A 25,501-nucleotide genomic window follows, 5' to 3' on the forward strand; every position below is an offset into this window, starting at 1 on the left:
TGAACCATCCTTACATTCCTGAGATAAATCTCACGTGATTATAGTGTATGATCTTTTTAAAATGTTGCTAGATTTGGCTTAATAACGTGGAGGATTTTTGCATCTATATTCACAAGGAATTTTGAACTATAGTTTTCTTTAAAATTTTTGAGACTTGGTTTGTGGCCTAATGTATAATCTATCCCGGAGAATGTTTCTTGTGCATTTGAGAAGAATATGTATTCTATTGGAGTTGGGTGGCCTGGTCTGTAGATGTCTGTTAGGCCTAGTTGGTTTATAGACAAAATGAGATTAGCCATTTGTTGATAACTGTTGAAGCTGAGTGATGGGTTCAAAGAAGTTTATTTTACTATTCTCTCTACTTCTGGGTATGTTTGATAATTTCCGTATAAAAAGTAAAAAATAGTCCTCAAATTCTCACATTAACAGAAAAGCCTTATAGGATTCAGCATATATAAGAGCATGAGTTACAAAAATGAAAGAATGAGGTAGACCTACATATATTGATATGAAATGATATCTAAGATATATTGTTAAAATCTACATAGTGCTTCTGTTTTTGTGTGAAATATGTGAACATACACTTGTATATGTATATACTGTTTCTGAAAGGGAATATAAAAAACTGACAGCAATGACAGCTGGTCAGACTATGGGACTGGAAGTCTGGGAGGAAGGAAAGCTTGCTTTTTCTTGCATAATCTTTTTTGCCTTTTGAGTTATTTGTACTGGCTAATTCAAAAATAGGTAAATAAAATTCATGAAGAAAAACTGTACATTAATAGTTAATTAAAATTTTAAAGAAGTAAAAGGAAGGTAGACATGCCCTACAAATATCAAAACATATCACAAGGTTGCAGTCATTAAAACAGTGTGGTAACAGATCAGTTAAACAGAACAGATTTTATCATTTTAGTATATAATAAAAAAGGCATTTTATGGGCTTCCCTGGTGGCGCAGTGGTTGAGAATCTGCCTGCCAATGCAGGGGACACGGGTTCAAGCCCTGGTCTGGGAAGATCCCACATGCCACGGAGCAACTGGGCCCGTGAGCCACAACTACTGAGCCTGCGCGTCTGGAGCCTGTGCTCCGCAACAAGAGAGGTTGCGATAGTGAGTGGCCCCCGCTTGCCGCAACTAGAGAAAGCCCTCGCACAGAAAGGAAGACACAACACAGCCATAAATAAATAAATAAATAGATAAATTTTTTTAAAAAAAGAAGAAATTCAGTTTGGAAAATAACATAATAAAAAAAAGGCATTTTAAAATTAGTGAAGAAAGGATTGATTGGACCAATTGGCTGTCACTTGGGGAAATCCCTATTTGACACGATGCTCTATACCCAAAAGTGACTTCCAGAGCAATTAAAATGCTTATTGTAAAAATAAAACTGTAAATGTAAAAGAATAAAATATAGTAGACCATATTTATAATCTCTTAAGAGGTAGTAAAGATGTTCCTAGGCAGAAAACATAAATGAAAAATATCCAGAAAAATATAAATTTAAAGATTGAGAAAAGATCTTGACTACATAAAGACTGAAAATTTTTATAGGACAAAAGACATCACAAAGGAGTTAAAGTACAAGTGACAGACTGAGAAAAATATTTGAAAGATAAATAACAATGTGTTAATATTCCTAATGCATAAAACCTTTTACAAACATATTAGCAAAATATAGCCATGTTAAGAACGCTGCCTGCCATATCAGTAAACAAAGGATGTCGCAGCCATCAGTGAGCCCTGAGGTAACTCAGGAGAGGAAACAAAGAATGCCCGGCTGTCTAGCAGTCATCAGACTGCAGCCACACCCAATGGTGCAGCCTAAGGAAACGCAGGATGAGAAAGCACAGGATACTGGCCCCAGGTAGCTGAGGTGCAGTTCAAAGGAATGATTTCAATAAGCCCAGACTCTTGCATCTTCCCATACATAGAAAAGTGCTAAATTCCTTAACTCGGGATATCTGGTTTTCTTTACTTAACAGTAATCTTTTGTTCCTACTACCTGCTGTTTGTTGCAAAACTCCTATATACCCTGGCTCTCCGCTTGCCTCCTTGGAGCAGTTTTCTCAGGGTTACTTGAGATGCTGTCTCCCGGGCTTGAAGTCCTAAGAATGTCCGCTGAATAAAACATAACTCTCAACTTTTAGGTTGTGCATTTTTTTACGGTTGACATGACCATCTATCGATCTCTAAATTGATTGTGAAAACATAACTCCCTATTTTTTAAAACCACTGTTATTTGAAGAGTAAGTATTGTTAATATGCTATATCAAGGGTCAGGAAACATTTTCTGGAAAGGGACAGATAGTAAATGCTCTAGGCTTTGTGAGCTATATCAACTCTCTGTCACATATTCTTCTTCTTATTCTTTTCCTTACAAGTCAAATGTAAAATCCTTCTAAAAGTTGTAGAAGGATATGTATGAAAGTCTAAGCAGTGAGTATTTCAAAGGAGTGTCAGGTTTAATGGGTGGCATTAAATATTTTGTTCTATAATATTTTAAAACAAATTTATAATCCACATTTATTTGCGTAACATTTATAATTTTTAAAAGATCCTGCCCACTGGAGACAAGGCTGAATTATGAAGTTTTAAAAAACTCAAAACCTTCCAGACTTTGTCTTCTTACCCAACCTGATATGTTTTCCTCAACTTACCAAAAGTGTGTCTCCAACTTCTCCATAAAGTAAAGGTCCCAGGATTCCTGATTCATACTGAATAGCTTCACGAGTCTTAAATGTTTCATCTGTGTAAGCTATAAATCGGACTTTTTTGTACTTCCTACCAATCCGCTGAGGACCATTGTTCAAATACAGACTTTTATAACTTCTGTGTGAGACACAAAAAGATGAGAGGTTGGAATGGAGAATTCTAGCTAAAGGACAGGTTGCTAAAATCCAACTCTAAAATAGCTCATATGATTTAATCAAGGAAAGGAGTGAGAAAAATATAAGCATCTCTGATGTTTAGCTATGTTAATTTACCAAACATATTAATGCCCTTGCCATTTGATTCTATACCTGTACCTCACCTTAAACATGGCTTAAGGATTTGTTGTTCTGAATAACTGGGAAGAATTTTTGATTACGGGGAAGAGATAGCGCCAAGGGTCAAAAGGTACTTGCCTGTCATTGGAGGTAAGGACTGAGGGGGCATAGTCCCAGTCTTCCTCTTCAGCAGCGATGTAGTGGACCCAGGTTTTAGGATGCTTCTTCGCAACTGAGCGGATTTGCATAAAGGGAGGAGCGCTGTCACCGTCAAATCTGACCACGTCCATGTCAGAGTCATAAAGATCATCATAATCTTCTTCTTCATTACTTTTCTTCCATATGTGGGGTTCTTCTGGGCAGCTATCTACTGTGACATAAGCTTCCATACCATCTGGAGTCAGACAAACGAATGTCAGGTTCCAATGAGACTTTCTTGCCTTAACTCTTATGACTTTGTTCTTTCTTGTTAGGCCTTCAAGGCCTTCTCTTAAGTATTCCCTTCTCCACACCAATATCCTTTCTTGCCATTGTCCTAGATGTATTACTTTCCCCATATCTGGTACTTTCTGGTTTCTTCCCGTGGTCTTTGCACTCACCATTTCCCTTCTGCCTGACTCTCCTCCAATATATGTTTACCCCTTTTTCAAGACTCACTCATTTGCTCACAATATCCATTTGTATTTGCTATATAATGCTCTGGGCATCACTACTGATATCCTGGAGCCCTTATGATTACAACCTAGACAGTGCACTTTTTTCCTTTTCCCTAAATTTCTCATAAAACATCTCTTCAGCTATGATCCCAAATCCCTCTGTCCATAGTACTGAAGCCTATTTAATGTGATCAGGCTGGGAAAACAATGATACGCTGTCCTCCTCACTCCTGCCGCCTCATTTTCCCCTCCCTATATCACAGGTAGATTCACCAGTACATTCACAAGTACTAATAATAATCAAGCCCTCTTATACTCAAGGTGAAACATTTGCTCTGAAAACTGGCAACTAGGGAATCTCAGTTGAGGTCTAACTAACATAATCCTATACTGGACAGTGGACAGTAAATTCCATTAAAAGAAGAGCTGGTTATTTATAATACTCATTTTTAAGATCCACAGATATTACCATGTTGGTGGGAAGAGATATGACAAAACAGTAGAAACTGGCCAAGGTCCATCAGGAGTGTCTGAGCAGTAAGGAAAGTTATTGGTGAGATCTCCAAAGAAGCCTGGCGATGGTTCCTCACAAGAAATGTGTGGCCTTCAAGGAAAACTGAGTGCACTTCAGGGGTGGTGCCCATCCCAATCACATGCCAATAGACTGATTTCTTATGACATCCAATCAGACCTGTAAAGTAAGAATAACACAGCTATAATCAAGAAGTAGAGAATTTGAAATGGAAAACACTTTCTAGGATAGGATGAACAAATTGTCCTTACAAATTTTATTATCTTGACTTGGAACCAAACTTTCCAAGGACACTGGGGTACTGTCAAACTAACAGCTCTTGCCAAAGTCATCAATGACTATCATGCTGCTAAATCCAATGGGTATTTTTCAGTCTTCATCTGCATCCGTTGACCATTCATTTCTTCTTGAAATTCTCTCCTCCCCTGGCCTCTGTTTCAACAGAGTTTTGTTCCCCTAAGGCTTAGACTGCTCCTTCTTCTGTCTCATTTTGTGACTGCTCCTTCTTTACCCATCCATTAAATGATGGATCACCCCAGGGCTCATCCCTAGGCCTTATTCTCTTGTTAATCAAATTTTCTCCCTGAATAATATCATTCATTCTCATGGCATTAACTCCAGACTGATACAGACTGATACCTTCTCAATATCTTCACCTGGATATCTCATAAAACCCACAGGTACAAAACCAAATTTTCAATCTTTATCACCTCATCTTATTCCAGACTTCTTTATTTCAGTGAATGGTACCATCCTGAATTCAATTATGCAAGTGAGAGCTATTCTTGTCCCCACTCTCACTTCTCACATCCAATCTAACACCAATGATGGCAATATAATTAATAACAGTAATGTTTACTGAGCACCTGTGTAACATCAAGCACTGTCCAAAGTATTTTACAAGTTTTAACTCCCAATAACCCAATGAGTGTAGAAACTATAGTTATCATCCCTCACTTAGAGGAGAGGAAACTGGTGCCCAGAGAGCTTAATTAACTTGATATGTGAGAGCAGGGACTTGTATGTTTTGAAAGTTAATTTCTTTTCTAATTCTGAAATCATGCATATTAATTATAGAATTCTTGAAAAATATAGAAAAGAGTTAAGAAAATATCCTTCCTCGTCCTTCATTATTTTCTTGGGTGTCTGAATTTTCCACCTTCCTCTTTCTTGGTTTACTCTCTAGTTTTATTGTAGCACATGTTCAGTGGCTTCTAAGGGCTACCATTTCTGAAAATGTCTTTATTCTTCCCCCAAAGTTAAGTTATAGTTTGGCTATGAATTCTAGGTTGAAAATAACTTTTCCTTTAGAACTTCTAAGGTATTGGTTCATTATATTGCCAGTCTAATTATCATGCCTTTGTATGTGACCTGTTTCTCCCAGGGGAAGCTTATGTATCTTCTCTTTGTTCTTTGAAATTGCACAAACCTAATTTTGTGTGGGGATATTTTTTTATTTATCCTGCTGGGAAATTTTTATATAAAGACTCAACTCTTTTCTTTTTTTAACACTTTATTCTATCATTTCTTTGATTTTTAAAAATCTCTTTTTCTTTTGCTTTCTGGGAGATTTGCTTTCTCAATCTCTTTTTGTTTTGCTTTCTGGGAGATTTGCTTTATACCACTTTCTATTAAGTTTGTATTTTGACAATCATATTCCTAATTTTGTGAGCATATTCTTGTTTTGATTGTTTCTTTTTCATATAATCCTTTTATTACTTTTTTTACTTACTAGAAACCTGTTTATTATATTTATTATAAAAGGATGTAACTCAGGAACATCCAGATGGAAGAGATGATAAGGCAAGGCATACTACTTTTCTTTATCTTTGCATATTCTCTTCGTGTTTCAGGCTTTCCTTAAATATCTGTTCATCCTTGGATGCCCATTTACATTTTAGCTAAAGAAACCTTAATTTTTAGATAACTGAGGAGAACTGGAGAAGAGAGGTCTGGTGGTGAATGCAGAAGATCTTGAGGATTCTTGAGCAGGCTGTACATACCTGGCAGAGACCTGTTTATATAGCCATTGATTGTGTGCATTGCAGTTGCAGGATCCACAGCCTGTGTCAAGGACTCATTTTTTCCTGAGTGCCAACTTTTCCCTGTTGAGAGAGGATGCGAATAGAGGGCCAGCTAAGTGTCTGTCTCATGTCAGCACAGTAGGCACAGATGATGTGCCCTCAAAGTCAGTAAGAAAAAGGGAGAAGACAGTTACCAAAAGGCAGATATTTCTTGCTCAAAGTAATGATCTCTCCCTATATTTATCCATGACAGTACTTGGAAAGGAATAATGACAGATGATAACTAGTAGAAGGGAGAATATTGGTTAATTTGCACCATGATGATTTCATTCTATTCATTAGCTGACTTATTTAAAAGGAAGCACATGAAAAGCATCCTAGGAAAAGGCTGCCGGTACCTGTCCCTGTCCTCACTGCTTCATCCAGTTTGTAATAATGAAAGCCCAAGAACCCGAAAGCTTTCCAACCTCGTCCCTGAAATTGACAAGAGTGAAAGCACTATAAATATTATTATTAGCAGCTCCTTGAGGTTGCCCTTTTGTGCAAAGGACTGAAACTTTCTGAGGCACCCAGCCTTTGGGGAACTCTCATAAGTTCATTTATCCCTTGATCCACTCATTTGTTCATTCAGTTAAACATATTTACTGAACACTACTGAGCGCCAGGCACTGATGACAAAGAAGACACAGCCTCTACCTTCTAGGCGCTTACAAGTTAGCTCGAATAGACAGAGAAGCAGACAATTATAATACAGACTGAAGAGTGATGTAAGAGAGATAAGAACAGGATATTATGGGAGCAGAGAGGAGAAGGAACCTCACTTTGCCTGAAGAGAAAGGAATATGAGGTCAAAGAAGACAAATATTAAATAAAGCCAGCAATGATGATTTAGTGTCATAAGGAGGAAGCTCAAGGTGCTGTGGAAATATATAAAGAGGCATCTAACCTAGACCAGAAGGAGGAGAAACTTGGTGTGAAGCTGGAGACAGGCTTTCCAGGCAGAAGAAACAGCATAAGCAAAGGTCCGGATGCAAGAAAAAGCATGGCACGTTTTGGGTGTTACACAAAATGTGTTCAGTGTGGCTGCAACTTGAACGGTGGTGAACGGTGAGGCAGGAAGAGGAGCACAATGGGGCTAGGCAGGTCGTCAAAGACTAGGTCATGTATCAGTGTGTTAAGAAGTTTACATTTTGCCTTGATATAAAATTCAAGGATTTTAAGGGCTGGGGTGACAAGATCAGATTCGCATTTCAGTAAGCTCCCTTTGGCTGCTATAGTAATAATGAAGTGTCAGGGGGCACAAAAAGACAAGGAGACTAGTCAGGAGAGAGATGATGGGGGGTCTCACTTCAGAAGGTGATCATGATGGTGATGAGGAGGAAATCACCCGCTTAATCTTTACAACCATCCTATGAAAAAGTACTTATTATTTCACTTTTCAACTGGATAAAACTGAGACACAGAGGGGTTAAGTAACTTGCCAAAGTTACTTAAAAGTAAGAGATGAAGACAAGAAAAAGTATACTCATAGAAACACAGAACACAAGGGGAGTTGCCAGGGTCTGGGGAAATGGGGAAAAGGTTGGTCAAATGGTACAAGCTTTCAGTTTTAAGATGAACAGGTTCTGGGGATCTAATGTGCAGCGTGATGACTATAGTTAATCATACTACATTGAACACTGGAAATATGCTAAGGGAGTAGATTTCAGGTGCTCTCACCACACACAAGAAATGATAACTCTGCGAGGAGATATGTTAGTTTGACTGTAGTAATCATTTCTCTATCTATATCTATTTATCTAAAATCATCATGTTGTACACCTTAAATATATATGATTTTTAGTAAAAATTTCTTTAAAAGATAACAGGGGGCATTTAGAAAGTAAAGCAATAAGTCACTTCAAAAAGGGCTTGTGGGACCAAAACCAGGAGCTCTTAAATGCTGTGACCAAAGATTGAAATTCTCCAAAGGATGTGATAGTAACTCAATTGGGCTGTGTTTTCCTGAGGAGATAGAAGCCTCAGCCACTCGTATCCATGACTGGCGATGTGGGAAAGTAAATAAATGTCTCCCAAGTTTAACCAAAACTAACAAAGAAGCAAACAAAACAAAATTACATACATGAAACGTTGTCGGGGGCAGAGGCCTTGCCCGTAGCCCTTCAGACCATAGCTCCTGGTGCAAAATGGCTGCCCCGACACGGCAGCTCCGCCGCTGGGAGCAGAAGCTGCCCACGACACTCAAGGCCAGCCGGCGGCAGCAGGCCGTGTGCAGAGACGCTGTGCGCGCACTGCCGTCTGCGGCTGCGCCTGCCGGGAGAGCTCCGCCCCTTCCCCCGTCCCTGTAAAGCAGCCCCGCCCACGGCCTGTCGGAAGGGCGTTTGCTCTAGAGCGCAAGCTCGCACGTCTCCGTTCTTTGCTCAAAGAATAAAACTTTCCTTTGCTTCAAACCGGAAAAAAAAAAAAGAGAAAGTAAAGCAAAAAGTCTCTGTTGATGGATTTAATAAGAGGGACAAGGTTACCCAGCTACTCTATCTTCTTACTTCACAGCTGCCACTGGAACTCAGCTTGCATTTTTTCCTTGGAATTCATTTTCATCCCCGTCTGCATCATTCCTGAATGATAATGTAGTTTATGATCTTTCTGTAATCACTTCCTCTGGACATTAACAGCCCTCATGCTTAAGTACCACATTAAGTTAATATATTTCCTTTCTTTAAGGAGACCAAAATTCAGACTGCAGCTCACTAACCTTCATCAAATACAGCAAAAAGTAGTACAAATTCGTGCAAGGTCTGTGTCCTTTCTTCGGTCAGACTCCCTGAAAAAGAAGTGAGAGCATTTATCTTCCATTGAAAATCCTCTCATAGGAAAATGACGCTAGGAGGATACATTACTTCATCAACTGCTTTGTCTCTTGGTCTCTTATTAACTTTACCATAACATTATTTCCTTGGTGTCACATCTCCTATGCCAGTAATTCTAAAATTATTAGGGGTAAAGGACTTTTTTAAAAATTTCAGATTTGTTGCAGACCATTACTTTTATAAAATACACTAAAAATTAATTACTAAAAAAGAAATTAAAAAGACATACAAACTACAAGTCCATATAACCATATTTCATATATATGTATATATTCAGAACAAACATAAAACAGAAAAAGAAAAATTACAAAAATCATACACACTGTTCATGGAAATGTGCATATAGGTAATTACTATAGAAAATTTCTATTACACTTTTAACTTTTTCTTACTTCTGCAATTGTAAATTAAAAGTTATGAGCAAAATAACTGTCTATATTAAACACCTATACTCACACTTTAAATGAACACCATGTATATCAATATTTAAAGTTATCAATGTTACAAATGAGCTTGCTTCATGCTTTAACTGTTGAATTTGTTAGCTGTCTTTCTTAGCATTATACTTTTTCACTTGATTGGGAAGTTTTCTTTGCAGGTTTATTTTGAGTAGGAAGATTTTTGTTTATAATGTTCTTTCCTCTCTCGTACTCTTTTATTTTTAATTAATTAATTTATTTATTTTTGCCTGCATTGGGTCTTCATTGATGTGCACTGGCTTTCTCTAGTTGCAGCGAGCGGGGGCTACTCTTCGTTGCAGTGCGCGGGCTTCTCATTGCGGTGGCTTCTCTTGTTGCGGAGCATGGGCTCTAGGCATGTGGGCTTCAGTAGTTGTGGCACACAGACTCAGTAGTTGTGGCTCGTGGGCTCTAGAGTGCAGGCTCAGTAGTTGTGGCGCATGGGCTTAGTTGCTCCGCGGCATGTGGGATCTTCCCGGACCAGGGCTCAAACCCGTGTCCCCTGCATTGGCAGGCGGATTCTTAACCACTGTGCCACCAGGGAAGTCCTCTCTTGTACACTTAATGCTTGGAAAGTAAAAGTTAAATTGGACGAAGAAACTAACTCACCCATACAAATTTAAAATACAGGTAAAGCTGTCTGAAAAGATTTTAATTCTTTTTATTATATTTTTTAAATTATCAAGTAGTGAAATTGGTCTTTCAGTAGGTGAATGGATAAATAAACTGGTCCATTCAGACAACAGAATATTATTCAGCACTAAAAAGAAAGAAGCTATCAAGCCATGAAAAACATGGAGGAGCCTTAAACGCATGTTACTAAGTGGAAGAAGCCAACATGAAAAGGCTACATACTATTTGACATTCTGGAAAAGGCAAAACTATGGAGACAATTTAAAGAACAGTGGTTGCCGGAGGGTAGGAGAGGGAAGGATGAATAGGCAGGGCACAGAGGATTTTTAGGGCAGTGATATGATACTATATATGACATATATATCATACTATATGATATATGATACTATATGACATATATGATACTGTATGATACTAATATAATGGACACATGTCATTATACATATAATCCAAGTCCACAACACAGTGATTCTATATTTCTATACAAGAGATCACAAGTCTAGTTGTCATCTGTCACCATACAAAGTTATTACAGTGTTATTGACTATATTCCCCATGCTGTACATTTCATCCCTGTGACTCATTTATTTTGTAACTGGAGGTTTGTACCTCTTAGTCTCCCTCATCTATTTCACTCATCCCTCCACCTCTCTCCCCTCTGGTAACCACCTGTTTGTTCTCTTTATCTATGAATTTGTTTCTGTTTTGTTATTATTATTTTTTGGCCATGCTGTGCAGCATGTGGGATCTTAATTCCCCAACCCGGGACTGAACCCGTGCCCCCTGCATTGGGAGCATGGATTCTTAACCACTGGACCACCAGGGAAGTCCCTCATTTATTTTGTTTTTTAGATTCCATATATAAGTGAAATCATACAGTATCTTCTTTCTCCCTCTGACTTATTTCACTTAGGACAATGCCCTCTGGTCCATCCATGTTGTCACAAATGGCAAGATTTCGTTCTTTTTCATGGCTGAGTAATATTCCCCACATCTTCTTTATCCATTCATCTGTTGATGGACACTTAGGTTGCTTCCATATCTTGGCTGTTGTAAATAGTGCTGCAATGAACATTGGGGTACATATATCTTTTCGAATTAGAGCTTTCATTTTCTTCTGAAAGATACCCAGAAGTGGAATTGCTGGATCGTATGGTAGCTCTATTTTTAATTTTTTGAGAACCCTCCATACTGTTTTCCATAATGACTGCGCCAACTTACATTCCCACCAACAGTGCACAAGGGTTCCCTTTTCTCCACATCCTTGCCAACACTTGTTATTTGTGGCCTTTTTGATAATAGCCATTCTGATATGTGTGAGGTGATAGCTCAAGGTTTTGATTTGTATTTCCCTGATGATTAGCGATGTTGAGCATCTTTTCATTTGTTCATTCATTTGGCACTATGTTGTGCACTTAGAACTATAATAGTGTTGTAGGTCAATTATACTTCAATAAATGTTTTTTTTACTTTTTTTTTTTTTTTTTTTTTTGGCTGCACTGTGTGCTTGTGGGATCTTAGTTCCCTGACCAGGGATTGAACCCGGGCCCTCAGCAGTGAGAGTGAAGAGTCCTAACCACTGGACCACCAGGGAATTCCTGGGAAAAAATTTTTTTATAAAAGGTTTAATTTAAATTACTATGATTTTTAGAATAAGGACTTATAAACATGTATAAATGCTTGCTTTTCTCAGATTTTTATGTTTTTGGGTTACAGATGACAAACTAACCTCCTGAAGTGGTCTATACGCCATTGATCACACACTTGGATGTATTTACCTTCATGGAGGTTTCAAGGCACCTAACACAAAATTATAAAAGGCACTACTGAGACAGCCCATAGGATATCTGAAGTAGAAAGTAGAAGAAGAGAAGAGAGACCTAATTCCAGAACTTGGCTTTTCTTGAACATTAGAGTGCATTCTGGCTACATAGGATGGGCATCTGTTCTTCTCGTAGACTACATTATTCTCCTTTCCATGGCATGATGCTAGGGAAAAGAAACCTCTTTCAGATGTTTGTACTTCCCTGCTTATTTCATCTCAATCCTACTCCTTCTTATACTTACCTTCTCTACAAACCAGCAGGGCTCCAATGAGGCCTGAATTCACGTCTTTCACCAGGTCCACATGAGAAAGATATGAGTAGGTGAGACATGGTGGGTCAGAGGCCATTGGACCATTTTCTTTCAGGACCTGCCAGACGTAGGTATGACTTTTACCAGGAATGACTTTATCATCTTCCTTCTCCCTTTGGCTGGTTTTATCCTCATATTCAGCACCTAAATCAAGGAGGGATAAAATTGTCCTTTCTATGCCATTGCCCACTCAAGGAAACATCAAGTTTATTGTCACCAGTAGACTCTACACAAGAAACAGTGTTTCTGAAACTTAATTTGGAATACTAACAAGTAGCAGCTGTACATGGGGAGAAGCCTTATATATTGCAGAGGAGTTCTTGACCACTAATGCAAACATGAGGGGTTGAGTGGTCCTCTGAGACCTCCAGATTGTAACAATAATACTGCTTTCATTATTGCATCTTTTTACCTAATTCAAGTCAATTCAATTCAGTAGACATACACGGGTATGTACTTTTGTCCCAGACTCTTTACTAAGCACTGGTGAGGGTCAGGGAAGGGTGAGATGCAGAGATTTTTTTAAATGTTGCTTTTAACTTGGTTCTTCTCTGGCGGGTCAGACCATATCAGGGGCAGATGTTTTCTGGCTGTCCCATCCTTAGTGATGTTAAAATTGACCCCTGGATTATCCTGATACCTTTATTCTACACTGAGCGCTATATATGTTCATTGTTAGTGAAGTGTCATTGCTTCTACGTCATTTCAGTGGACTGAAGTAGAAAATATTGAAACTCACTGACCATAACACTTATACTTCTATTGAACTATTTTTCTAGCAACTCACCTTAGCTTCTCGGATTCATAATGGTCTCTGGGACTCCAGAGCCTCCCAAGGCATTCAGGGTGCTCCTCATCTATATCCCATCGTACCTCACAACAGCTATACATCTAATAGAGGGACCTCTCCAGCAGAGCTGTACTAGAGACCCCTTCACTGGTCCACTATAAAGTCAGCCTCTTTGGTAAAGGGGTGCCCCTCCAGTGAGCACTAGGGACAATTGGCTTCATCCAGAAGCAACAGCAGACCAATACCTGTACTTGGCAGATCCTGGGGGACATTTAGAAAAACGTGAGTTGTACCTCAGGTTGGCGAGTGTGGTTCAGGTGTCTGTGTGATTGTGGGTTGGTATAAAATTCTGAATAGTGAATACATTTGGATAGGGAGGGAGGGGATCATGGACAGGTAAAGAAGGGGCTTCAACTATATCTATAATGTTTAATTTCTTAAAGTAAGCAAACATGGCAAAATGTTAAGATTTGCCAAAGTGAGGTAATGGGTACATGTTTGTTTGCTCTATTATTTCCTGTACCTTTTCTTGTTTGAAATATTTCATTAGGAAAAGAATGCCCTTTTTCCTAATACTAAGGTTGGGGTTGGGGGGTTGATGAGAGGCCAAGAATGCGTGAAAACTATACCTGTCTTGGCAAGGCAGACGGTGAAAAATTGTAGGGTCAGTACATGGTGGATCCCAATGAGAATGAAGAATTGTAGGAGTGGGCAGTGAGAGAATGACAGCTGGAAAAATAGGAAGTGATCCCCATGCCAAGGATTTTTTGTTCAGAATGTTGAAAGCTTGAACCTGAGATTTTGGGTTCTGCTCAGGTTGCTAATAACAAGGTCTATCCTTTGGTGAAGACAAAGTTGATTTGTCAAGACCAAGTGAAGTAGGCAGTGCCTGGGAAAAAGCACTGTGCACAGCCCTTAAAGTTTACATATCTACTAATGTCTCCATCAGAGTCTTACCTGAGCTTGTATATCAGCCACCGCAAATATTCTAAGCAGAATGTGTTTTGTGTAATTTTTATCTTCTATTATATGAGGAAGAACACTGTTGGGACATTTGAGAGTTCAGAAAGTCTGCCTGTCTGCTTCCAGTGTCCTGGTTAGCCCTCTATTCAACCCCCTGCTGCTGCTGGGTCAGCCTTGCCCCAGGTCTGGCCTAGGCCCCCAGAAGCTAGCCTGCTGAGACATCCCAAATTCCTGGGTGTCCAGCAGGAGTTGAGACCCACAATCTGACTCCCCATGCCAAGGATTTTTGTTGGTCTCAGTCCTGAAGGGCCACAGCTCAGTGACCCCTGGGCATGACTACTCTACCACAGGACAAATGCTGTGCTTCAGAGGCTACTCCACTTCACTCTCTGGTGCCTTCAGCTATTTTTCCTTTGCATGTCTGCTCAGCAGCTTTGGGTTGGCATTTCTTAACTCGTATGCCCCCATGCTGTCTTTCACAGCTCCCTCAAAGTTTTGCAGCTCATGGCCAACCTCATCTCATTCCTACTCAGAGCCTCATTTTGTGGACCTACTTACAGCCTAGCTTGGTGTCTTAGAACGCCACTTGTCCAGAGAAGAAATTAAAAGCCTTTCTCTAGTATTGGGTTTCCATTTTCAGCTCAAGACCAAACTTGAAATTTCCTTTGACAGACACTCCATGTGAACTAGCTATCTTGGCATACATCATATGGCCACGTCCAACAATATGGCAGGGAAATGTACTCCTGCCACTCTGGGGGAGGGGATGACTATTTGGTGAACTGAAATATAATTTACCAGAGTTGGTCTGGGAGATAAAAATGACAGGCTTGCAAAGCTATAGAGATATAAAGCAGATCAGAAGTTGTCTGGGACTGAGAGTGGGAATGGGGCTTGAACTGCAAAGACAGAACTTCTTGACATGGATTGTGTTGATGGCTGCACAACTGTCTAAATTTAGTAAAAGTCATCAAACTACTTTAGATGAGTGAATTTTGTGGTATGTAAATTATACCTCAACAAAGCTGTTTAAAGATGCTATAGGGAAACCATACACAAAAATTAATTTAAGATGGGTCACAGACATAAGTATGAAAGGGAAAATAATAAAACTTCTAGAGGAAAGCATAGAAGAAATTCTTCATGACTTTGGGATAGGCAAATGTCTTAAACAAGACACAAAGCTCTAACATAAAAGGAAAAAAATGTGATACCTTTTTTGTGCTTCATTAACTGTTGAACTTTCGTGCTTAATTAACTTTAAGAACTTCTGTTTACCAAAAAAGAAAACTATTAAGAGAGTAAAATTAAAAATTAAAATTCAAGCTACAGACTGGAAGAAGATATGCAAATATTTATATCTGTCAAAGGATTTGTATTCAGAATATATAAAGTACCTCTACAAATCAATAAGAAAAAGATAAACAACTCATTTTCTTTTCAACAGGAAAACACTTAAACAGTTGATCAGATACTTTACAAAAGGATATCAGAAAGGTCAGCAAGCATATGAAGTGATACTCAACATCGTCACAGATTTAACTTACATCCTGGGGCCCCCAGGCTAGTCTAAGAAGGCCAGGAGCCTGTGGATCATAACATATAAATACACAGGCTCATGCTAGGACCGTAAATCGCATGGGCATTAGGCCATTGACTCACTGTGTTGTTCCTGGGAAGAACCACTGTAGATGTATGTGTGAGAGATGATAGTCTATTTTCCCAGAACTCACCAGGCTTAGGGTGCAAAAGAGTCATCTCTACGGTCAGCTCCCAGCTACAGAATTGTGGGAACCCTGGTCTCTCTAAAATGCCCCTAGATTAGTTCTGGAAGCTTCCAAGTAGATAAGCCTCATGGAAACAGCCTGCCAGGCACCAGTCAGAACCTGGGATGACTTTTCCTCTATAGCACCTGCCCCCTCCTGTCTTTCACCTTCCCCCAGTCCAGGTCTGCCCTGACCTAACGAGTGCAACCTAGACAACTAATGCTTTCCAATTTCAGAATGAGAAATTAGTCAACGCATAAGCATAGTTAGACCGTACAATACAGGGCATGTGCTCCAATAATTTCTTAATGATTTACTTGAATCTTCTTGATCTGTATATGCCATAGTCTATCTGGGCAATATCACAGTCTGTTGTGGCTCTGCCTTCACTCCCTTCCTGCACTGTGAAGGTTAAGGAGAAGCTAGGTGAAGTGGGGACTGTGGCCAAACAGGTTGTTTGCTGTAATGAGGTCAGCTTGTGCTTCTGCTGGTTGGCCCTAATCACATATTTAGAAACTGGGGGGAGGGGAGGCAGAGGAGATATCTGGAAAGTCTGAACCTAAGGAAGGAGAAGGAGAATTCTGTTTCATTTCTATACCATGGGCCTTGATCCTCCCTAGGAAGTTTTCTGGGCACAGGAAGGCAGATACAGTGGGATTTTTAACATCCGCGGCCTGGCTCCCCAAGGGAGAACAGGGGACAGGAACAAACTTTAGGGTTTAGACTAAAATGACAAGGTTCTTGACTTCATGAAATGGGCCTAGGTTTGAATCCCGAATTCACCATTCAGTAGCTGTATGCCCTTATACTCAATACTCTTCCGTCCCTAGGATGACAGGACAATAGGAGGGCATTTGACTCACCTTCAGAAGATTTCCAGTAGGATACGCCAATAGCATGAAGACTAACAGGATGAGAAGCCATATTCTTAAGTGTAATGACCACTGTGTCATAAACCTCAGCCTGGATGGTAGGACCCAGCAGACCTGCAAGAATGAGATGTCCCCCAAAGGTCATTTGGAGGGTGGCACTCCAGAAAACCTGTTATCACAAAAGTGATGGTCAAAGTCACAGTAGAGAAGCATGTCCCTATGGTTATTGATAAAAAGTAGTAGCTGAATGAATGAACACATAAACTGCTATAACCAGCTCCGCCTCATAGTTGTTCTGAAGACAGATTTCTGGCAATTCATTCAATGCATTTATTCATTCAACTAATAACTGAGTTCCTACTATATTCTAGAAACTGCCCTAGGCACTAGAGATGCAGTAGTTAACAAGATAGATCATGGAGATCACATTCTAGAGACATTAAGCATGTAAATAAAGAAAGAAGAAAATTGTAGGTTGTTATAAACGCTATAAATGATGATTTATAGGCGTGCTAGAAAATGATGAGGCAGGAAGTAGAGGACACTTTAAATATGGTAAACTAACATGTGGTTGAAGCAAAGTGAATGAGCAAGGGAATAGTAGAAAATAAGGTTACCGAGGCAGGCAGGGAACATAACGTGTAGGACTTTGTAGGCTACAGCAGTTTGGATGAATTTGGAATTTAGAAGAAGCAGACCTGGGACTTGTTTTGGAGGAAGAGTGTAAAAAATATTAATAAACAGAAACATCAATTAAATAGAGTTGGGAGACCAGAAGGGGGCGCTCTCACGCCCTGTGACAATAGCAGAACCCAACGGGAAGAAGACTCCTCATCTTTCCTGGCAAGGACTCAGCCAATGAGCAGCCATGGACTCTTTGTTTACTCTAGCCCTTCCAACTTCCTTTTCCCCTCAATAAACTGTGTTCCTCTCCCCTTGCTATTCAGGGACTTGTTTGTAGCTTGCCATGGTTGCAGATCCCAAATGGCAATTCTCTGTTGATCCTGAATAAACCCATCTCTTCTGGAGAAATATCTGGTAGTCTATTTATTTCAACAAGGTCAACAAGACAACAAGACTTGCTCATGGGTTGGATATTGAAGATAGGGGGGAAAAGAAGTGAGAGAGCCAGAAGCCAGGAATGACTCCTGTGATTTTGGTTTGTGCAAGTGGGTGGTAGTCAGGCCATGGCACAGAAAATTTAGAGGAAAATCAAGACTTCTGACTTATACACATACTAAGTATAAGATGCCTACAAATGGTTTTATTGAATGGGCTGGATTCAATGGGATGAAAATATGCAATAGGTTTATTTTTCATACTTTTTAATTGTATGTGGAATTTCCCTTTGTTACATTTTGAACAGTCCCACTTTTTTTCCAGTAACCTTCACATATTAAGAGTATCATTTTTAGGTACTAATAAGTCCAGTCTGGTCTAATACCAAACTTTTGATGTCACCTGCAATTTAAGGGTCCCTCCCTCCTCCAGTTCAGTTCTGAAACAGGCTCAGAAACCTGTAATGGGAAAAAGAAGTTTGGTTGGCAGCTTCACTGCTTTCTCATTTTACTGCCTCTGGACTTTCTAAAGTTGGAGCTAGTGGACAAAGGACAAGAGTGCAGAAAGAGACCTGCTGACAAGATCTTTCTTGGCTTTGGTACCTCCTGGATGTGGCACATGCCAAAATTCTGGGTCTTTCTTTCTTAGAGAACTTATATGAGTTCTTTAGAGACTCTCTCCCTCTCAATATGGGGAAGTCCTACTCCACCTCCCCCTGGCATGGGATACGCCCTCTCCAGCTATCACTTTATCTCTCCTCTCGGTTTCTGCTTCTGACAGTACAATCACATAGATCTTTTCTGTTGGGATCACGTAGCCCTGGCAGGAAGTCCTCTCAGGCAGGGTCTTCTTGAGGCAAGTCTTGTCCTATGAGCTTCCTGGTCTCACACCTACAGCTGCAGTGCAGTTAGCTTCTGCTACAGCCCACTCTCCTTATTAAGCCATCAGGGGAAGCTCCCCAACACTCTGGCATTGAAAGTTTTTCCAGATAAAAATCAGGCACTAGTCAGTATCTTCCAAGCTCCAGAAGAACTATGTCAAGTTTTCTAAATGATTTTCCTGAAGCCTCCCTCACTGCAGCTTGGCATGAGGGAGAGGCCTCCCTCCCCCCATGGGAATATACAAAACACCAAAATGCTTTCAAAAGAAATCCTCAAACCTAAAGCCCATACTCTGCAACAAGAGAAGCCACCGCAATGAGAAGCCCATGCCCCGCAACGAAGAGTAGCCCCTGCTCGAGGCAATTGGAGAAAGCCAGCACACAGCAACAAAGACACAAGGCAGCCAAAAAATAAATAAATTAATTAATTAAATAAATTTTTTAAAAAAGAAATCTTCAAATCTAAACTCTTTCATAAGTTCCTAACCTTCTTTTATATAGGCTGGAGGTATATGATGGGCTAAAGGTTGCTGAACCAATTTTGGACCACTACCTGACCAAGTCCTGAATAGGTGGCCTGATGTCTCTCTTTAGAATTTGGGGGTACTTGTCACCTATAATTCTGAGCAATCATTCTAAGGTAGGAAATGTCTCATCTTAACATCTTGTTACATGCTTATTTGACACCTAAGTGGAGGTATCAAGCAAGCAGTCTGAACTAGAGATATAAACTTGGGACTTATTGGCATATATGATATTTTCAAGCCATGAGACTGGATAAGATCAGCTAGAGATTGGAAGCAGAGAGAAAATAAAATGAACCCAGGTCCAAGATAAAGGGCACTCAAGCAGAGGAGGAGGGCCCAGTAAGAAGACTGAGCCCATTCAGCCAGTGTATTTCCCCAAGAGGTGGTAATAAGGGAAGCCTGGCCAAGAAAACTGCAGCCCCAAGACTGGGGAATCCTTGCAAGGAAATAAGATACCCAGCTTCATAACAATGAGTCAATATTGTTTGCATTACCCATCCATGGTGGCCTGGGCTTGGCAATGTTGAAACGCTGATCCATGAACTCTACAAACACAGTCTTTTTGTACATGACTGAGGTGTTGAATGGAAAAGATCTTGGCACTCTAGGAGAAAACCTGTGTGAAGAAAGGAAAAAGTCATTCACTTTGGTTGGCCCTTCTTTGAACCCACTTTAAAAAACAGCTGAGGGACTTCCCTGGTGGTCCAGTAGTTAAGACTCCACGCTTCCAGTGCAGTGGGCTCAGGTTCAATCCCTGGTCGGGGAACTAAGATCCCGCATGCCGTGTGGTGTGGCCAAAAAAATAAAACATAATTTAAAAAACAGCTGGAAGTAATGCTTCCATCCCACTCTCCTCTACTGTTAACAAGGCAGATTGGAAGCTGCATATGAAGTCACAGAGAAAACTGCTGCCCCCAAAATTAGAGAGACAGACAGGTGAATGCAGAGAATCACAACTTACTAGAACAGAAACCTTCAAGCAGAAATGCCTGTGGGAACCAGTGCTGTAGTAGGAAATTAAATAAATAAATTTTAAAAAATAATAAAAATAAAAAATAAAAAAATAAAAATATGCCAGAGCATTCTGTTCTTATGCCTGCCCTCATGAGAGATTATTTTACCAGAGCTTATCATTCTGGAATTTTAATCACAGCTTAATCTACCTGGAAGAAGGAAGATACCCAACATCATCCTGCTTCTCCTTCCACGTAGAGGAAAGGAAATACCCAACTCTAGCCATCCTATGTCAAGGGGTGAGACTGAGAAGCAGTGGTGAAGTTCACAGTCCAGGGGCACAGGCTCACTAAAAGACTGAGACCTAACCATAGGGCTATAGAGTGCTTCCCCACACCTCACCACCACATTACTAAAGGCCTAATTTACCAAAGTTCCTTTTATCCAGTACATCATGTCCGTCATTCAACAAAAACTTACAAGGCACACTAAAAGGCATTAAAAAAGAACCCCACAGTTCATAGAGGCTGAACAAGCAGCAGAACTAGAGTCAGATATGACAAGAATGTTGGAAGTATTAGACCAGAAATTAAAAAAAAAACTATGACTAATATGTCAAATATTTTAATGTAAAAAGTAGACAACATGTAAGAACAGATGGATAATATAAGCAGAAAGATGGAAATTCTAAGAAAAATCAAGAAGAAAAGGTAGAGATCAAAAACACTGTAATGGAAATGAAGAGTGCCTTTGATAGGCTCCTTAGTAAACTGGATATTGTTAGGAAAAAATCTCTGAGCTTGAGCATATGACAACAGAAACTTCCAACACTGAAAAGGAGAGAGAAAGTTGCTCCTCAAGGGCTATAGATCATATCTTGAGTTGTTTTGCAGATACTAAAACCCCCACCGGGTGGAAGAAGGTAACGGCATGCTGACCACCAGCGTGTAGACCCCAGACCACTGGAACCAGAAGGTTGACGATGTTGACTCCCTCCTGAAATACCACCTGGTTACCTCACCACCAACCAATCAGAAGAATGTCCATGAGCTGATCATGCACCTCGCAACCCTCTCCCTCACTTTGCCTTTAAAAACCCTTCCCTGAAAGCCATCGGGGTGTTCGGGTCTTTTGAGCATGAGCTGCCCGTTCTCCTTGCTTGGCCCCAGGTTGGGCATCTTGCAGTAAATGCTGCACTTTCTGCCACGGAAACTGCACCAAAAACCAAGTAAACTGAATGACTTAGCCAGTTGATGTTAGCCAGCCTCAGTCGTTGGCACCCCAATGCTGCCAAAATGGACATATAAATGGAGGAGCCATGATGGTGACTATGCATGGGCTCAACATCATGGACTCACCAAGGCTGATCTAGCTACTGCTGTTGTAAACGTCCAGCTTGCCAGGAACAGAGACCAACACTAAGGCCCTGATATGTCACCATTCCTCAAGGAAACTATCCAGACACTTGGTGAGCCTCAGTAAGCTAAGCCCCAATAAACTCCTCCCAATAAACTTCCTGCACACATACATACACAAAAGAAAAAAAGCAGACAATTCTTTTTTTTTTTTTTTTTTGAAATTTGTGTGCTTAAAAAGCTATAAAATCACCCAAGGAAACACAGAAGTTGTCACTACTTGCACAGTGTTGGTTGGCAACATTCTTTTTCATCCGATTTGCTTTCAGATAATTCACCGACAGCTATAAATTTGTGGCAATGCTGTCACCCGCGATTAGCAGAACCCCGCTCAGAACGACCGAAAACTTACAAGGCCCCAAAACGGTGCTTCCCAGCGAAAGGGTAGGCGTGAGGCTGTCAGAGCTCTTGCGTGAGGCACACGGTGGCCCTCCGCCCACCAAAACCGCGGCTATGCTAAGGCGAAGCTGGTACCCAGCAGGGTGGAACCATCTGGTAGGTCCCCGAGTTTGTGCCCCTGGAGCTCTGATGAGGGGTGTGGCCCAGAGACGTAGGTCTGAACGGCTCTGGTGAAAAATAAAAGTGCATCGAATGGCAGACAGAGCAGACGTTGCTAGCGAGTTTCCGGGAGTCGCACTCAACACGAACGGCAGGCGCAGGCGACGGTGGAAAGAAGAGGCATAGACACAGGCAGACGCACCAGCCAGCCGCTCGCAGAAGGAGGCTCTGTGAGCCCTAGACAGTGTCGAAATCAAGGAGGAAGGATCAGCCGAGGAAATGAGGGAGACGCCCCTTCAGAAGACACAAGGGTTTGGCAGAGCCTGAAAATGGTGAGCCTGCACCAAGAGTTTAGCAGCTCTTGCTTCACATAAAGATTGTTGCAAGCACGAGAGAAACTGGCCGACCGACAGTCACAGAGGAAGACCTCAGCAGACGGACTGAAAACACTCGTTCCAAGTGTGCATTGCTTTGCATGCACCTCTCTCAGGGAGGAGGCAAAGATGAGACTGACTTAATTCTCTCCTCCTTGACAGCCCTCCCCTCCCAGGGAGCCTTGCAGCTCACTCCATCCCAGGGTTTCCAGGACACCTGAGAAAGCACGTGCGGGGAGCAGCTCGGCCAGCCCAAGGCCAGGACAAGTGACTCTCTGTACTGGCCGAGGGCCAGAAGCCAGCGTACTGATAAGGAAGCCCTTCCAGTAAAAGGAGCTGATTTACGGAGGAAGGCGTGGGGATCTGCATGGACCAGAGTGCACGAGCAGGCTGAATGAGCAGATTGTCAGAGGCCCATCTCATCTACTCGTGCTACACAGCCACCTTTACCTCAAGTCGCACCCATAGCCATGTGGGGGGTCCCTGACGACCAGTTGCTGGGGGGGAAAAAGCCTGAGATTATGTACAGTTGGGTCAGCTTGGTATTCAGGTACGAGCCAAAAATTGACTGCTGTTGTATTACAGCCCCACTCAGGGGTGGATTTAATAGACAATGGTGAAGGAAAATCTCCCGATGGGCCAAATTTTGGCTAATGTTGGATGTTCACTTTGAGCAGAAAGAGAAACGGCCCAAGGTTCAAATATATACAGACGAATGGACAGCAGCAAATGGCTTGGCTGGCTGTTCAAGGGCCTAGAAAGAAAAGGACTGCAAGGTCAAGGGCAAGGCTGTCTGGGGCAAAGGCATATTAGTGAGTGGGTGCAAAATAAAAGAACTTTCATGTCATATGTTAATGCCATCAGAGATTAGCTACTGTGGAAGAAGTGCAGAACAATAACGGAGACAAAATGACTGACGATTACCATTAGCCAGCCTCTACATGGGCCATCTCAGTGCTGGCAAGATGCGAGCCAAGTGGCTGCGGCGGCGCGGAGAGGATTAATGCATGGACTCAAAAGCAAGGGTTCCCACTGACCAAGGCTCATTTAACTTGTGTTGCCTCCCCAGATCCAACCTGCCAGCAACAGAAACCAATGCTGAGTTCCTAACTGGGCGCTGTCCATCATGGAGACCAGCCAGCTATTCGGTGGCAAATTGCATTGGACCCCTTCCACCCTAGAAGGGCTGGCTCTTCATTCTGAAGAGAAGAGACATGTATTTCAGGGATATGTTAGCTTTCCTGCCTGCAGGACCTCAGCCAGCACCACTGTCTGAGGCCTCACAGAGGGTTTGATTCACCGATGTAGGCTCCCATATGACATCATATCAGACCAGGGGACCACTGTACAGCAAAGGAGGTGCTGGAGTGAGCCCATGACCATGGCATCCACTGGTTTTATCAGATGCCACCCCATGCCGAAACTGCCAGACAGAGAGAGCAATGGAATGACCTCTTAAAGGCACAGCTAAAGCTCCAGCTTGGAGGCAGGGCTCCATAAGGATAGAGGGTCAACTTCCAAGGTGCTGGATATGCATTGATTCAAAGATGGTTCTGTGGCCCCAGTGAGAACACACGGGTTTAGGAACCAAAGAATGGCAGCAAAAGAACCTCTCTTCCCCGGTGACCCACCCGGGGAGTCTGTGCCGCCCATCCCCACCTGTAGCTCTGGGCTCGGCAGTGTAGAAGGTCCTCACAGCACAAAACACAAGAGTCTCACTGAATGAGAAGCCAGGGGCGCCGCCTGGGCAACTGGGGCTACCGTACCCAAGGAGCGGCACACCAGACGAGGAGCCCCCGGGCCACGACCACCAAGGGGGGAGGGCTGTCCCACGCGAAGCGGGCAGGAGTGGGTCACACCCCAGGGCAGCCACACCAGCTGAGGGGCGCGATGCGACGGCCCCTGGGGCCTGGAGAAGCTGCCCCCGATGCAGGTGAGGATATGGAGGGTGAGTGAGTGGGGCTGTGATGGAGATGGGGAGGGGGCGGCCCGGAAAGTACTCGAACCCGGCCACCTGGGGGGTGGGTGCTGCTGGAGGACAGCCCTCAGCTCTGCTATCTTCGGGGAGTGGCCTGCCGGGCTCGTGCCCCGCGCACAGGGCCTGGACGCCCCTTTTCCAAAGCAGCCCACTGGCCCTTCTCAGGGAGGCCACGCCCATTGCCAGAGCAGACCACAGCCCCTTTCTGGAGCAGGTCACTCCCCCTTCCCAGGATAGCCATGCCCCTTCCCAGGATAGCCAGTGCTTAATGACTGATCAGTATGGAGACAGAGGGGGTCTGGCCGCGTTGGCCCAAGTGGGACAACGCAGAAGGGTCATTCCCACTCCAGAGCTCCTTGTAGGGCTGGCCTGCACTGCGGCCCAGCTTCTCCCTCCGCCCTCCCCTGCTTTCCCAGGTATTGATCCCAAGAACACTCTAAATAAAATTCCTGCACATTGATAGCCATCTCACAGTCTGCTTCTGGGGAACCCAAATGGTGATATTAATTCATATTTAAATGTGCTCTGATATCATCCATGTCTAGAAATTTCCATGGCATTAGCCTAGGCATAGACCTACATGGCTTTTAGTCATTTAACATTATTTGATACCTACATCATGGCATATACTCCTCCCTTCGGTTCATTTGTCCCATCTCCTGGCTGCTTTGAGACTATGCCCTTCCACAGTCATCAACTCATCCCTAGTTTGTTCCCTTCCCCTTTTCCCACTCCATCTCCTTGGTTCTCCTGAGTCTACCCTACTCAGTTTCTCCAAAGTTTCCATTGGTTTCTAACAAGACTCAGACCCATGTCCAGAGATAGGTATTTTGACATACACTAGCACAGTACTTTCACTTTAATATTTATGACCAAAATGAAAATATAAGACATAAAAAATGTTTACTAGATCAAGAGCTTGGAAGAGCAGAGAAGGAACAGGATCATGAGCACACAGAAAACAAATTTTTCTCTCTCTGAGGGAAGAGTGAAAACCAAAAGCTAGATAAAAGATCAAGATTGTGAGACAGAAACAGAAGGCCTAGGCCCTAGTCAAGTGGGACGTGATTTATGTCTCAGATTCAGGGTAATCTGCACAGTAAGTGACAAAATGTTCCCGGGTTCACAGG

The 25,501-nt window shown here is 42.0% G+C and overlaps 1 protein-coding gene and 1 non-coding gene across 5 annotated transcripts in view; one reads left to right on the forward strand and one right to left on the reverse strand.

The window, feature by feature from the left end:
- The window catches only part of F8 (coagulation factor VIII), a 125,099-nt gene that overhangs the window by 92,818 nt on the left and 6,780 nt on the right, over positions 1-25,501 (reverse strand). For all 4 annotated transcript variants that reach the window (XR_009698946.1, XM_061178997.1, XM_061178998.1 and 1 more), the window contains exons 2-9: positions 19,647-19,768; positions 16,678-16,800; positions 12,227-12,439; positions 8,954-9,022; positions 6,181-6,282; positions 4,115-4,336; positions 3,128-3,383; positions 2,660-2,831 (exon numbers count right to left, since the gene is read on the reverse strand). Coding sequence is in view for 3 of the 4 variants with exons in the window: in XM_061178997.1 (XP_061034980.1) it covers positions 2,660-2,831; positions 3,128-3,383; positions 4,115-4,336; positions 6,181-6,282; positions 8,954-9,022; positions 12,227-12,439; positions 16,678-16,800; positions 19,647-19,768 (1,279 nt within the window). In the remaining variant the exon portion in view is untranslated. The remainder of the gene's footprint in view (positions 1-2,659; positions 2,832-3,127; positions 3,384-4,114; positions 4,337-6,180; positions 6,283-8,953; positions 9,023-12,226; positions 12,440-16,677; positions 16,801-19,646; positions 19,769-25,501) is intronic.
- LOC133082801 (small nucleolar RNA SNORA25) lies at positions 8,094-8,221 on the forward strand. Its single transcript, XR_009699021.1, has one exon. It is a non-coding gene; the product is annotated as a small nucleolar RNA SNORA25 (small nucleolar RNA).

This window comes from Eubalaena glacialis, chromosome X, assembly GCF_028564815.1.
Source record: "Eubalaena glacialis isolate mEubGla1 chromosome X, mEubGla1.1.hap2.+ XY, whole genome shotgun sequence".
Taxonomy (NCBI): Eukaryota; Metazoa; Chordata; class Mammalia; order Artiodactyla; family Balaenidae; genus Eubalaena; species Eubalaena glacialis.